This window comes from Hippopotamus amphibius, chromosome 3 (genome assembly GCF_030028045.1).
Source record: "Hippopotamus amphibius kiboko isolate mHipAmp2 chromosome 3, mHipAmp2.hap2, whole genome shotgun sequence".
NCBI classification, from domain to species: Eukaryota; Metazoa; Chordata; class Mammalia; order Artiodactyla; family Hippopotamidae; genus Hippopotamus; species Hippopotamus amphibius.
In genome coordinates this window covers 173,948,408-173,964,934 of record NC_080188.1, presented here as the reverse complement: position 1 = coordinate 173,964,934, position 16,527 = coordinate 173,948,408, and the positions used below count along the sequence as shown (strand labels likewise).

General features: G+C 33.9%; 1 protein-coding gene across 6 annotated transcripts in view; it reads right to left on the bottom strand.

The window, feature by feature from the left end:
• The window catches only part of COP1 (COP1 E3 ubiquitin ligase), a 238,793-nt gene that overhangs the window by 185,808 nt on the left and 36,458 nt on the right, over positions 1 to 16,527 (bottom strand). For 3 of the 6 annotated variants that reach the window (XM_057729123.1, XM_057729128.1, XM_057729129.1), the window contains exons 4-6: positions 12,471 to 12,547; positions 11,679 to 11,798; positions 3,322 to 3,390 (exon numbers count right to left, since the gene is read on the bottom strand). In XM_057729123.1, coding sequence (XP_057585106.1) covers positions 3,322 to 3,390; positions 11,679 to 11,798; positions 12,471 to 12,547 — 266 coding nt within the window. The remainder of the gene's footprint in view (positions 1 to 3,321; positions 3,391 to 11,678; positions 11,799 to 12,470; positions 12,548 to 16,527) is intronic. The other 3 variants (XM_057729124.1, XM_057729125.1, XM_057729126.1) reach the window with 3 other exon arrangements.

Here is a 16,527-nt window from a genome sequence, read left to right as displayed (position 1 = left end):
AACCCTAAGCCAAGACACTCAGTTACTCTGCACCAAGATTCCTGACACAAGATATTAAATGTCTGATGTTTCTAAGCCACTGAATTTGAGGGTAACTTGTTATATAGCAATAGATAACTAATGAAAATGCCTACTATGTGCCTTGCACATTCCCTTCTCTTAATATTTAAAAGAGAGTCAACAGGAAAAAAATAAATCACAAATAAAAATTAAATGTAGGATTCTAACGCAAGATGTGACATTGGAACAAATAAGTATATTAAATCTGAAAAGCAGATTCAACTTCTATAATGAGTCTAAACCAAGACATTAAAAGTTAACCATAAAAATCGCAAAGTTAATTTTCAAAGTCTGAATGTTAATCTTAGGGAAAAAAAATCAAAAGTAGTAGTTTGCCTACTGGTAAGTCTGTAGTTTGTTTGAATAAGTTCAAGTATAAATTACACTACAGGAGATAAGACCTTTAACAACCATATTCATTTTGAGATTAAACACACAAATATACTTTATAATATATGCAAAAAAATAACCACTCACTTCATTCTGTCTGCACTAAATCATGAGGTATTAATCAACTGCATTTGCTAGACTGAAGTTTACTATGATTCCAAATCACTAGTGTACCTGACTCCACCAATCATGGAAAAAATTTATGAAATTTAATCAAAGTAATTGGTAAGTTTTTAAGTCTCTTAACCTAGCTCCAAATTTTCAAATTTTTAAGACTTTGTTAACCAAGCTCCTCAGAGTCCCTTGTGTAGTTAAACCTCAAACACTCAGAATTACTCAACTATGAATACATTAAAAATAAGAAAACCAAAATGTATTAATAAGAGTATAATCATTTCACTGAAGAGGCACCAATATCCAGAAGTACTTGGAACCAGTATGTTTCTTAAATTGCCTATCATAAGAAAATATGATTCAAGAGAAAAAAAAATCCACCATTCACAAGGATCTTATAAGATTCAAACTAAACTCCAGGTGAAAAATTCTAACATAATATATAATAATAATAATATAATATATAATATTATCAGACATAATTACAAAATTATAGGAACACTGATACTAAGAGCTATGTGATCAAAGGCAATTATATCACAGAAGGAGTTATTGGAGGCCACCAGTCACCACATCAGAGAAAGGACAAATTAATATAACAAGGAAGTGTTACTGTTGGGAAACAACTCTCCATTGATCTCTCCCATTTCTGCACATCTTTTGATAACTTTTGTTCCAAATTATCTTTTCACAGATGTTTGTATAGTAAACACCCTGGCAAGGCAGAAATAGTGACTTCCTCCAAGACAGAGGACAGATTTGTTTTCTGATCAATAAAATAAAAACAGTGTCTCCCTGAAGGGCAAAGACTGAACAGACTTGCTAGCAGACCCCTTTAAAAGACTGAGGTTTCTTAAGCTCAAGGTTCCATGTTGTAACACATATCCATTGTATATGCAGAATCTACCAGAGCCCATCTCTACACCACCCTGTGGGAATTGCAGGTTATGAAGCTGATGCTGCCAGATATGTCATTGAGTAATCAAAACTTAATCTCCAACCCAGAAGTCTCATGTCTTCTGCCAGCATCTATGAAACTGTGGCAGGCTAACTTGTCAGCTTGCTAGTAAAAATCCCAGAACTTTTCGTCATTGCTTATTTTATAGTTATATGCTGCATCCTCCTTACCTGAGATAACTGCAAATCTAAATGTTACAAGCATTAATAGACACTAGAGAAGTGTGAAAAACCTCAGAGACTAATGAAAACCTTAAATAATTCAGATCATAGACAGTGATCAGCCATTTCATTTAACCCCCGGATATCCTTATGTTTACTTAATCGATTCATTATCAGGTAATTTCCTATGTACTAAATCTCACTCGATTAGTTCAAAGTAAAAAGAACCACATAAAGCTACTGCAAAACAATTTCACATTCTGTTTTAAAAGGGGAGAGGGTATGTATGGAATATAACAAATTATCACTTTTCCAAAGAATTTGCTATAGCAAAGATGGTTGAATGTATATACTGAATTAATAATTTTATTTCCATGTTAGAAAATGTTCAGCTTTGTTACTCAAAGTGTGGTCCAAGGACCAACAGTATCATCACCTGGAGCTTGCTAGAAATGCAGATTATCAGGCTCCAACACACACCCTCTTAATCAGAACTTGGATTCTAAGAAGATCCTCAGATGATTCTTACACAAATTGAAGTTAAAGCACCCACCAAAAAAAAAATAAAATTAAAAATCAAGACAAACATATAAATCTTAAATTCATAATAAAGATAATTTTAATAGATATTAAAACATTAAAATCACAACTGCTACCTCAGCAAAAGTTAAAGAAAAATACAATCATGAATCATGTAAAGAATATTTAGCTATCAACACTAGCACAACAAAGAAAAATCCAATCTGAACAAAGTAAGAAAAAGTTAAAAACAGACATCATGAACAGTTCAAATAAAGTGAAAAAATCAAACTAAGATAATGTAAAGTTCTGGCAATGCACACAAAGTACTTCATCAAAATAAGTTCTCATCTTTTTATTTTCAAAAATAATAGACAAGGCCTGGAATCTAACAAATATGGTTATATTTTTTTGAGTAAAAAAAAAAAATGTCCTAATTAGACAACTGAAAGTAAAAATATAACAGATTTGAGACAGTTAGGAATTTAAATATAAAACAGTTTTCAAAGTCATTTTAGCCTGCTACCAAGAACACAGGATTTTGCCTTTGGTCTTCCCATATTTTGTACTACTGCGAAATGACTGAGGAATCTTATAAATGTTAAATTAGGACATTCTGGTTATAAAACTGTTAATAAAAACTTATCTTTTAGTTATCCTGCATGACTTACACTTTCCAAATTCTAAATAGGTAGCTATATTTTTACTTGTTCCCCCCACTCCCCCAAGATGCATTTTAATCACAGGAAAATTGTAACCCTCTCTACTTAACACTTCATTATCTAAATTTTCCTACGTTTTCTTTTCAGGGTGAAAGTTAGGCTGCCATTTGATAATTCTATTTTCTATTCTTTATAGCTCTGAGGTAATGTCATTATATTCAATCTTATAGAAAACTTTTTACCACATCTCCAAAAAGGGATTTTTAAAATACGAAGTTGTAAACGTAAAAGAAGTTAAAACAACAAAGCTTAAAAAAAAATACTCCTGAAAATTCAAATGCTTTTAAATGTTTAAATGAAATTTTTAGCCTGAAATGCCTTCACAAAAATGGGGAAAAACTGGGAAGAGTCAACAATAGTAAATGAAGCATTATGTAAAATACACAAAATAATATACCTCTCTCTTATTTCTTCTTGCAACCTTGAGGAATTCCATAAGGATCTGTAGTTGGGCTGCATGTGATTCCTATAATAGAAAATTATAATTGTTCTTTTAAAAATATAACTTTGAGTTCAAAGTTTTCTTTAACACCACAGTATAATCAAGTATGAAGCAACTTTATTGATCCATTTAAGTTAGTCTCTTACTTCTATTTAGTCAGTTTTCCACTTGCTAATTGGCATTTTTAAAAGCAAGCCATTTCCCCTGAAACTAACTTGGAAAAAAAAACAGGTATTTTCAACTACATTTCTCATCTACCATGCTGAAAAACTATTTATGGGAAATGGTAATTCTGTTATCTGTCCTGGCTTTCTCTTCCACAACCAAACTAATAAAACATCAAGACAAAAACCATAGTGGAGGGACTTCCCTGGCAGTCCAGTGGTTAAGATTCTGTGCTTCCAAGGCAGGGGGTATGGGTTCAATCCCTGGTCGGGGAACTAGGATCCCACATGCTGTGTGGCGTGACCAAAAAATTTTTTTTTAATTTAAAAAACAAAAACATAGTGAAGCCAACATATGATCTAGACACTGAAATCACTTTCCCCATAAGAATTTAACTTGCAGGAGAGTAAGAAGCATAATAAACAGGAAGAAATTCATGCTTTTCAGAAGTCAAGTTTACTATTTCTGGTCATTACTTACTCACACAGATGTGAGAATTAATATATTTCTATGAAAGATTTCAGTCTAACTCAAAAATTTTTAAACAAAATTTTAATATTAAGTGGAGGGGGGTAAATAACACACATTGGTAACTGAAACAAAGATATAACAGATAAATGGTCATTTTAAGTTTAATGTTTTTGGGTTATCAAAAAATAAAATTAAAGGGGAATTCCCTGGTGGTCCAATGGTTAGGACTCTGAGCTTTCACTGATCAGGGTGCGAGTCCAATCCCTGTTCGGGGAATCAAGATGCCGCAAGCACAGACAAAATAAATAAATAAAATAAAACAAAATAAAATAAAATAAAATAAAAGTACCCATCTCAAAGAGTAAATATTTTGGTTTAAAAGGGTCTTTTTTTCTCTTTTTTTGCACCGTATCTTCAAAAGACTATTAACTGTTTAAAACAAAAATAACTGGTGGGATTTATAATATAATTTGAATCACAAAAGGCAGGAGCTTGGTAAACTGAAATACTATAAAGTCTTACATTTTCCATAAAATGGTATATAGTTGACCCTTGAACAACTGCAGTACTACATGATCCACAGTTGGTTGAATCCATGGATGCTGAACTGTGGATATGGAGGGCCGATTATAAAGTCAGATTCAGATTTTCAACTTCGCAGGGGTCAGCGTGCCTAATCACTGCTCTGTTTAAGGGTCAACTGTATATTCAATGTTGACTGTGAATACAATGTCCTTGAAGTGGCATACTATAAACTCAGTGTTGACTTGAAAAGTAAGAGGCACTTTGTAATCTTTAGAGAAACCACTAGAAATACAATAATAAGCAATATGTGAAAAATAGAGAAGATAGTATACTAAAACGAAATCCTGGAATCTCAATGATCTCTAAAGAAAGCAAGAAAGAAGAAACAGGAAATAAGGAATATATGGAAAAATACAAAATAAATACCAACCTGGTAGACCTCAAACCTGACCATATCAATAATTATTATATATTGCATTTAAATGAACTTAAGCATTTGAATTAATGAGCTTATTAGACTGCATTAAAAACTCAACTACATACACTTAAGAGTCACATTTTTAAAATATAAAGACAACAAAAGAATGAAAGTAAAAAGATACAGAAATATAACATTAAAAAAAAAAGAAAAATATACCATAGAAACTCTAGGCATAACTAAGATACTGAGGTTATATCAACATCAGAAAGTATAAAGGTAGACTTCAGAACAAGGTATATTTCCAGCAATAAAAATATACAATTAATAATGACAAAGGGGATGATTTATCCATTAGACATAACAATCCTAAACATGTATGCACCTAATAAAGGCTTCAAAATACATGAAGCAAAAATCATAGAAACCAATCAAAAATAATCAAAAATTATATTTTTAACACACCTCTATCAATAATTGATGGAGCAAGGAGAAAATAAATTTTTGAATAATATTAACAAACTCTACACTTGTAAAGTATGGCAAATAACAGTGTTTTTAAATGAAGGTGACCATTTAACAAAACAGACCATATACTGAGCCATAATAAAAATCACAATAAATTTCAACAGCCCAAAAGCAAACAAACTGAACTTACTGGCTAAAATGCAGTGAGAAAGATGGAATTCTTACTTTGAACCAAAAAACAGCAGGCCAGTTATATAAATGGATGAATTTCAGACAAAGGACCAGAAATAATACATTATCCCAGGAGCTAGGTGGAAAAATCTCGAAATACACAGGCATCAGGTAGAACACTCAAAAAGACTGCCTCAGCAGTGGGGCAAAATTAGCCTAGACAAAAATCCGTTCTACCCAAAAAACCTTAAAAACAAGCTTCAGAGAATCAAACTATTTCGAAAATACTTAACTACACACCAGAACAAACCTTAGGAATGCGTAAAGGAATACAAAAATAATAACACTAAACAAGGTAAAATGTACAATATCTGGCATCCAATCAAAAAATTAATAAGCATGTAAATAAGGAAAAATGCTGCCCAAAATAAGGGGGAAAAAATCCATCAATAGAAACAGACACAGGACTTCCCCAGTGGCGAGGTGGTTAAGAATCCACCTGCCAATACAGGGGACATGGGTTTAATCCCTGGTCTGGGAAGATCCCACATACTGAGGAGCAACTAAGCCCATGCACCACAACTACTGAGCCCATGCACTACAACTACTGAAGCCTGTGTGCTCTAGGGCCCAAGTGTCACGACTACTGAGCCCGCATGCTGCAGCTACTGAAGCCTGCTTGCCTAGAGCCCATGCTCCACAACAAGAAGTCACCGCAATGAGAAGACGGCGCACCGCATCACAAGGAAGAGTAGCTCTGCTCGCCACAACTAGAGAAAGCCTGCACACAGCAATGAAGACCCAACACAGCCAAAAAAATAAAAATAAAAATAAATAAAAGAAAAAAAAAAAGACTAGATGAGAGCATGCACAAGGGCAAGAAGGCATAATGGAAGAAAAAGAGCACCAACAAAGACCCAACGCAGGCAAAAAGAAAAACCCCCCAAAAAGAAAGATACAGCAATGACACAAATAATAAAATAAGCAAACACAGTCATAAAAAAGTTACTGTAACTACCTATATGTTCTACAAGTTAGTGCGAAGCATAAGCATGTTAAGGAGAGACAATGGAATAGAGAAAAAAGTAGTGAACTTGACAACTTAACTTCAACCAGCCTAATAGATGTGTAATTGGAGTCCCTAAAGTGGAAAAGGTGACAGAAAAATATTTGAAGAAATAATGACTGAAAATTTTCCAAATCTGATGGAAACTATAATCCCACCAATCCAAGAATCTCAAAGAACCCTAAGAACAAAAAACATGGAGGGGGAGAACTATACCAAGGTATATCAAAGTCAAAATACTTAAAACCACAAAAAGAACATTTTAAACTGAGAGAAATACATTTCATTCCAAGGATAAAGACTTCTCATCTGAAACAATCCAAGACAATGGACAATGGAACAGTATCTTTAAAATGCTTAAAAAAAAAAAAATCAAGAATTCTATGCTTATTTGGAAGTGCCTTTCAGACACAAAGGGTAAATAAAGACTTCAGCAGATATAGAAAGTGAAAGAATTCATCACCAGCAGATCTACACTAAAGAAATGATAAAGGCTGTCCCTCAGGCAGAAGGGAAACTGCAGATGGAATTCAAAAGCATGAATGAAAGAGTTAATGGAAAACAAAACAATGAAGTACACCAGAAATGATAAATATATGGGTGTATATATATAACTTTTAAAAATCTCCATAAAACATAATTTACTGTTTAAACCAAAATTAGTAACAATTCATGGTGGGGGGTAGGTTATAACATATATAGAAGTAAAACATTTGACAAAAATAGTACAAAGGCTGATTGAGAAGAAATGGAAGTATATTGTTGTAAGGTTCTTATAATACCAGTGAAGTAGGATAATATTACTCAAAGGTACAATGTAATAACAATTATATTAAAATCCCAAAAGCAACCACTAAGAAACCAAACAAAATGTTATATCTGACAAGCCAACAAGACAAGTAAAATGAAATCAGGAAAAATACTCAATCTAGAATCATATAAATCATAGTCTGACTCCAATACAATTCAACTAGAATTCAATTACCAAAATACTATTTGGCAAAGTAGCAATATCCAAAACACACACACACACACACACACACACTTCTTACAAATTAATAAGAAAAAAAAAATCTATTAGGAAAATGGATATAGGCTTGAATAGGCAATTCACCAAATAAGACACCAACAATACCAAGGGTTGATATGGTACAAATCCATAGAAAAGCAATTTGGCAATATTTAATACAGTTAAAATGTGCATGCAAACCCTATGAACAGCAATTTCACTCCTTAAATCACTAAGTACATATATATACATGAGCACAAGGAGACATGAATAACAATACTAAATGCAGGACTGACACTCATAATTATGAATTCAGAACAACTTAAATGTCCATCAACAGGGGAATAGAAATGTTCATGCAATGGATTACTACAGAGAAGTTAAAATAAATAAACTAGATCTATATTCATCAGCAGGAACATCAAAATGAAAACAAAAATGCTTCTATCAAAAGGATAACTACAGTTTGAAACTCTTTATATAAACTTCTAAATTATACAAATGATATTTTATACACAGTTGTAGATACAAGTATATTTTTAAAAAAGCTTATACACACTTGAGAAGGATCCCTGCCAACTTCCTATGGTGGTTACTCTGGGAGAACAGAATGAGATGAGAGGATTCTAAGTGTAAAAATTCTCAAAAGGCAGATCTGAGACAAATATGGTAAAGTGTTACTATTTATTAAAACTGAGAGAGGGTAAGTCAAGAGTCTCATCATTTTCTGTACTTTTCTGTATGCTGGATACATTCATCAAGTTAAATAATAAGGCAAAGTAAAATAGGAAAACAATAATGGAAAAATTCTATAATACCTATGATAGGAACTTTGCTTCTGAACTGGCTCCCTCATCAAAAAATAACAGAAAAGATCTAAGTTCTAAAACTCAGATACCTGTATTTTTTCAATTCTAAGACAGAGACAAAAAGCATGCAAAGATTAATGTTGACACATCAAAGGGGAAATAAGGTTAACAGCTCTCACATTTGGTACATAAACGTATCTATCTTCAGTACACAGCCCATACACCTTTAAGTGAGCCTGTGGTGCAATAGTTCAGAAAGTCTCTCTTTTACCACCACCAGGGAAAAAAATTCCAGTGTTCTCTTAAGGTGGAAAAGGGAGAATCACTTGCTATGAGTTGTTCAGGAAGGGATCAGATTCCAACTGCTTCTTAATCAGATTCTCAACAAATCATCCTGTTTTCAGCCTTTACTATATGAGGTATCTCATGCTCCCAATTCCAAGGCTTTTGTTCCACCATATAAATAGGGTTGGTTCTTAGCTATTCCCCACTGCCAGCTCAGTTTTCTCAGATTACTTTTCACCCATCTGCTTTATAGCTTATAAAACATTGCTGCCATTGTCTCTTCTTCCATTCTTTTGCCTTTTAAAAGTCCCTTTACTGTCATTTTAATAGCATTAAGGGAGCAAGATAACTACACATGTTCAATCTATCATAGAGAAGTATTTTTATATCACTTATCACTACGTGAAAATATCTACTAATTTAGTTTATCTCCTTAGCTACTCCACCCCATCTCCCCCACACACACACATAGCAGAATTCTGTCTTTTCTGCTACCCTTAACACAACATCTAGTACACAGTAGATACTAACAGAAAACTATTTTTAGAGCCACAGGAGAGTTCTGGCAATAATTTTGTGGATATGACACCTAAAGCAAAAGCAACAAAATTAAAAACAAACAAGTATAATTATATCAAACTTACAAGCTTCTGCACAAAGAAATGATCAACAAAATGAAAAGGCAACCAATGGAAAAGGAGAAAATATTTACAGATCATATATCTGATAAGAGGTTATTATCTAAAATACGGTATATAAAGAATTCATACAATTCAATAGAAAAGAAATTTAAAAATGGGCAAAGGATTTTCCAAATAAGATATTCAAATGACCAACAGGTACATGAAAAGGTGTTCAATGTCACAAATCATTAGGGAAATGCAAATCAAAACCACAAGGAGACATCACCTCACACCGGTCAGAATAGCCACCAGCAAAAAGACAAGAAAGAACAAATGCTGGTGAGGATGTGGAGAAAAGGGAACCCTGTACACTGTTGATGGGAATGTAAATTGGTACAGCCACCACGGGAAAACAGTATGGAGGTTCCTAAAAAAATTAAAAATAAAACTACCATATGATCCAACAATCCCACTTCTGGTTATATATCCAAAGGAAATTAAATTGCTATATAAGCGAAATATCTGCACCCTCGTGTTCACTGCAGCATTACTTACAATTGCCAAGATATGTTATTAACATGTGTCCATCAATGCATGATTGGATAAAGATGTGGCATATATACAATGGAATACTATTCAGCCATAAAAAAGAAGGAAATCCTGCCACTTGTGACAACATGGATGGACCTTTGAGCAGTATAAATAAGTCAGAAAGACAGACAAGCACTGTATGATTTCTTACATGGGGAATCTTAAAACAAGAAAATAAAATAAAATAAAAAAACCACCAAGCTCACAGAAAAAGATCAGATTTGTGGTTACCAGAGGCAGGGAGTAGGGGAACTGAATGAAGGTCAAAAAGTACAAACTTCCAGTTTTAAGATAAATAAGTACTGAAGATATAACATACAACATGATGACTATAGTTAACATTACTGGAAGGTATATTTGAAAGTTGCTCTTAAGAGAGTAAATCCTAAAAGTTCTCATCACAAGGAAAAAACTTTTTCTTCCTGTCTTTTTTTCTTTTATCTATATGAGATGATGTATGTTAACTAAATTTACTGTAGTAATCAGTTCACAATATATGTGTATCAAGTCATTATGCTGTACACCTTAAACTTACACAGTGCTATACATATCACTTACATCTCAACAAAACTGAAAGAAAAATAAATAAATAAAAGATAAAGCCAAAAAACTACAGGAGAAATTCCCACCACAAAAAAGACATAGCATGGGAGACTCATTTTAGTCAGCTCAACCTCACCTACTCCCTTCTCCCACTAAGAGATTCCCATTCTATTAAATGGTATCCAGATCCAAGCTATGTTAATCAGAATCTATCCACAGAATTTTTTATAATCAAGTTGGAAAGCTCTTTTTCTTCTTTTATCAAAAAACAAATGTAAATGAGGAAGTACAGGTGACCACATTATCTCCCAGGTGATAAAAATCTGAGAAAAGGAAATCAGACCTGTCCTAAAGAAACGTCATGAGAAGTAAAAAGCAAAACCTCCCAACAACATTCAAGTGCCTGATTTCACTTCCATGTAGTCTCCAGAGAACTGATGGTTCCAATCTTCCCAACATTTGGTTAAGTTCTTCCTTTTTATATGTGTGAGCCACTCAGTCCCTTATTCTGTCAATTTATATCCTCTTTTAGTTTAAGCTAGTGGGTATTTGCTTATGCTAAGGTATATATTTTTATAATGGAGCATACTCAATTCCTAACTAATACATGCAAATTCTCATTTCATATTTTTTGCATTTATTTACCAGAAATAAATGTAATTTTACATTTATTTAGATTCCATTACATGAAACAGGATATAATTTAGTTCTATTTCCCACCTTTCTAAATGCCCTTAGTTAAGCCATAGACTGCTACTACAAGCCAACTGACACCTGCTGGAAAGATTTTATGTAGATAAAAATAATTCCTATTTTTTCCACTAAATCCCATATGTGATGAGGGGAAGGTTCATCAGAAGAAAAAACAATCAATATAATTGTTCCCTATTAAAATGAAACTGTACTTTCCTATGACCTTAACACTTAGCTTGTATTAATACAAACTGGCCATTGCAAGTAAGCTGTATTATGAGGAATTTGTTTTTTCTTTGAATTGAAAAAGAGGAATCTGTTAGAAGTGGTAGCTTGAAGATGTTTCTTGTTGAATAAAACTGGATGCACTGAGTGATGCCACCCAATTATTTTTAAACATTTCTAGATCTTTTTCAATATAAGTGAAAGAGCACCATTTGAAACAATTTTTTTTTAAAGTTCAAGTGCCACTTACTGCTTCCAGTTGTTTCTTCTTTTGCACTAGTAACTCCAACATGAGGTTGACATTGGCCAAATCAAGGTTATCTTGGTCAGTTCCCAACAAATCCTGAAATATTTGCCACCTGTGGCCATTCTAAAAACAAAAGAAAAAACACAATAACTTCCTAAGACAATTGTTTTAGAGACTCAAAAATAAATCTTTGCTACTTCCTAACATGTTTATTAGATAATACATCAAAAATAAACTATAATGCTCCAAGCTATTCCTTCCCAGCTAGTAGCTCCCCAATGCCTTCTAAGTATAATTTAATCACTATTTCTCCCTTAAATAAATTTAAACAGCGGATATGAAAGGCATATTTAAGACATGTTAAGTCAGCATCTCTAAAGGTATAATTCCTTTCAAAATAAGTTCCTGGATTTTAATTACTTGTCTAACCATATTTTCAACTTTGTATTTAGCAAGGCGCACTTGCTTCAATAATTTGGGGCTAATCCTCTTAAACTGTGAGTTTTTCAACAGTTTTTTCAAATTACCACCCATAGTTTCATCTTGCCATATAATTCTTCAAATGTAATGTATTACAAGCCAACTCTGACTCAATGTAATCTCACTAGACCTTTTAAAAGATAAGAGTAAATTTTAGACAATGCAAGTAAGAAAGTTCTTTATTGAATAGAATAATCTTAAATCTCCTTTAAGAAAAATCAATAATATGCTAAGCTTTAATACCTAATTAATATTAAACCAATAAAAACAGCAAATTGAAATTTATTAAAAATAGTAATAAGAGTTGAAACATACGGTGCTACTCACTGAGTGGTCCAACTTGAACCTCTTTTCCTCAAATCTTTGCTTCTGTTTGAGAATGAGCTCATTCACTGAAAACAGAAACAAAAGAAAAAGCACATATAATCTGGTTTTTTTATTAAACGTATATTAAACACCTAATTGTTCTGTTTAGATGGATTCTATTTAACTTTAAAAGGCCCAAATCTTGGGGCTTCCTAGGTGTTGCAGTGGTTAAGAATCGCCTGCCAATGCAGGGGACATGGGTTCAATCCCTGCCTCAGGAAGATCCCACGTGCCACAGAGCAACTAAGCCCATGCACCACAACTATTGAGCCCCATGTGCTGCAACTACTGAAGCCCCCACGCCTAGAGCCCGTGCTCCGCAACGAAAGAAGCCACCGCATGAGGAGCGCGTGCACCACAATGAAGAGTAGTCCCCGCTTGCTGCAACTAGAGAAAGCCTGTGTGCAGCAACAAAGACCCAATGCAGCCAATAAATAAATAAATAAAGAAAATTATTTTTTTAAAAAGTCCCAAATCTTAAAACATGCTAAACAGAAAATGCTAGATTTTTAATTTCAAATTAGAAACAGTTTTGCTGCAGCTATTACTACTACAACTACTACTATTATTACCACTCCTATTAGTACAACGAGATTCTTCAGAATATGTACTTTCTTTTACACATCTCATTGATGACACTATCAGCACTTGAAGAGAGACAATTCTTCACTGTATGAGATTGTCACATGCTCTACAGGGTAACTGGCTGATTCTAGGAGGTAGGCACTAAAGATTTTTATTGGTTGTTCTTTTTGTTTGCGACATTTCTATAAATATCATGGCAAACACTGTCAGTTACTTATCCAAAAACCATCCTAATCTTTTTTTAAAAAATAAGAATATGATTTTTTTCAAAATGTCAGAATGCCAACTGTCACATACTTTCAGAGAGGCTAGATCCCTCACTGACCCCATGGTATGATGCTTCACTAGCCTAAGCTGGTCCAGTCATATACACCCTTGCCAGTGACTACCTAAGGGTTAGCTATGTGACCTAGTTTTGACCAATGAAGGGTATGCTGTCTTTCAGAAGAGAAGGATAGAAGAAAAACAAGTTCTTTTTTGGCCTTCATTAAAGGATGATATCTGGTACTGCTTAGAGCCATCTTGCAACCTTGAGGGGAGACAGCCAAAGGACCAACACATCTGCTGGGGATGGAAGGCCAGAAAGATGTAAAGAACTTGATAATATCACTAGATACCAACTTAACTACTTCTAGAAATTCTTTTTGAATAAATCAATACATGTTCCTTAATGTTCAAGCCACTTTTAATTGGATTCTTTTTTTTTTTTGGTTTCTGTTTCTTTTATTTTTTTTTTTATTTTTTTTTTTTTTGAGGGGTACACCAGGTTCAATCAACTGTTTTTATACACATATCCCCATATTCCCTCCCTTCCTTGACGCCCCCACCTCGATTGGATTCTTTTGTCTTTAACACCCACTGATAAAACAATAAACTGATAAAGAAAAGGGCAACTAGCAGTAAGCTAGTTTAACTTACTAACCTTAACTTTAATTTGCAGACATTATCCTATGGGTTATTCTTCACATTTTAGACATAGCGAAATATTAGAGCGTAAGGAACTTACTCACAGTGACATACAAGACAGAGCTGGGATACAAACCTATTTAACACTTGCTACTATACCACAATCTACTACAAATATTTTCAAACAAATCATACAGGTACCAGGACCACACTAGGAACCAAGCTTTGAAGATAAGTAAGATTCAACCTAAGTAAGACTTAATCCAAGACTCAAGCAACTCAGAGTAGGAAGACAAATATATATGGTGTAGCAATTACAATATAATATGATAATCAGTACTACCACTGAAATAGATTTAAAAAGGACACATGACAAGGAGCAGTTAAGATGTTAACAAGCAGGCTTCACACAGAAGGTGACATCAGAGCTGGGCCACAGCAGGCACACAGAGACTCACTGAAGAGGAAGAGAAGTGGAAAAGAATCCACACAGGGGTGTGTGGAGGGGGGGAATCCCCTGGTCGCCCAGTGGTTAGGACTCAGCGCTTTCACTGACGTAGGCCTGGGTTCAATCCCTGGTTGGGGAACTAAGATCCCACAGCCAAAAAAACAGTGTGTGTGGAGGGGGTAAAATCATAAAACAGCAGGAGACAAGATGATTTAAAATCAATACAGCTGAAACCCAAGGTCAGAGTGATTTTGTCAATGATTAATAGGGGCTAAGAACAAAGGCTGGAATTGTAGACAGATCAGAGCTTGATTCTGAAGAGCTTGTTACCTCACAAGCAGTTATTATTATAATCCCAGGAAAATGAAGGAGAGAACTTGAAAAAACGTGGTGGGAATAAAGAGGAGCACGTGAATAAGAATTTAATGTTTCGGTTATAGAATTAGGCATTTAAATAAAAATTGTAACTTAAGTAATTGTAATACTTAAATATATACACTACACTGTATTTTACCAAGAAACCTCATACATCATTGAACATGAATATTCTATATCCATAATTATAATTCTCTGGATCCTTATACTAGCTATACCACTAAGAACAAACAATGCCTTTCTACTGCTAAAGCTTTTATTCTAGCAACTATCCTTTTAGAGGCGGGACCGTACAGTAAAAGCACATACTCAAGCCAGACTGCTTAGCACCAAATCCCAATTCCGCCACTTACTGGCTGTATAACTTTACACAAGTTACTCGACTGACTTCCCTGTGCCTTGGTTTCCTCACTGGAGGAATGAGGATGACAACAGTTACCTATGTCACAGGACTGAGAATTAAGTGAGTTAACATACATAAAGCACCTGAGAAAGCGCTTGGCAGTAGTAAAGACTTTATATGCACTGGCTACTGTTTTTTAAACAGGGATTTTAAATTTTGCATGCATGTTGTCTTTTATATTAAAGAGTAAGAGGGTCATTCATTAGAGAGATACGAATATTCAATTTACAAATTTTATACATAGAGAATGCTAGAAAACAGATCGCTGGGGCCGGGGGGGTTGGGGGGTGCGGTGCAGGTTAGTAGCTAGAGAAAGATGGTGCACCATGGAGGGGCAGGAGAGCTAGAGAGTAAACTCTGGCAGGAGTGCAGGAGAGCAAGTGCAGAGGTGGGAGGAGACACACCCCCTTGCCCCACATGAGCCTTCCAGGATCAGGAGAGAAAGCACTCAAGACCAAGAATGACAGAAAGCTGAAGAGTGAGAGTGTGCCTTTTTTTTTTTTAAGGCGGGGGGGAAGGAAGAAGAAAAAGGAGGGACTGCAGTGTAGTACTTAGGGCATGAAAGGAAAAATCAAAATATGTCTTGACAAAAAAGTTCATAACTCTAATGACCAGAAAACCTAATCCTATTTGAGTGTTTGGCTTCCAATTCTTTGTTTTCATTAAAATTGAAAAAAGGAGTGGATTTGTTAACTAAAAGGGTCTTAAAAATTTTTTTTGACAAAGTAAGTGCTTTTTTTGAAGCACATAATTCAGAAAGAGATCAAAGAACTAAGTGTTGCTGCAGGAACAAAGTTTCTTCAATCCCCATCAAATTATCTATGTAAGCAAAGTTTCTCATGACATCCTTTTAAAAAGAAAAAGAAAAAATCTTAAACTTACACAATATTATATGTCAATTATGTCTCAATTTTTTAAAAAAAGCTGTGATGATCCTAAATAAATAAATTAAAAGAATACAAATGAAACTGAGTCCTCGTCCTAGTAACAACCTTCAATGGCAATGGAACTAATTGAGAAGGATACCATCACACGTTAAGCAGCCCATTTTCAATAAATTTTTATATCTAATACTTTATAAAATTTGTAAATATTTATTTGATCAATTGCATGTCTAATAATTACAAATAACTCAGAAAAAACATTTAAGATTTTTAAAACAATAGAAAATTATGTTCAAAAGAAATTTCAAAGTTTATAATTTCTATTTTCTGTTACAGAAAAGTATGACAGATAAATCAGTAAGAATTTCAAGCACAAAAATATATAAGGATAAAATTACGTGGGCA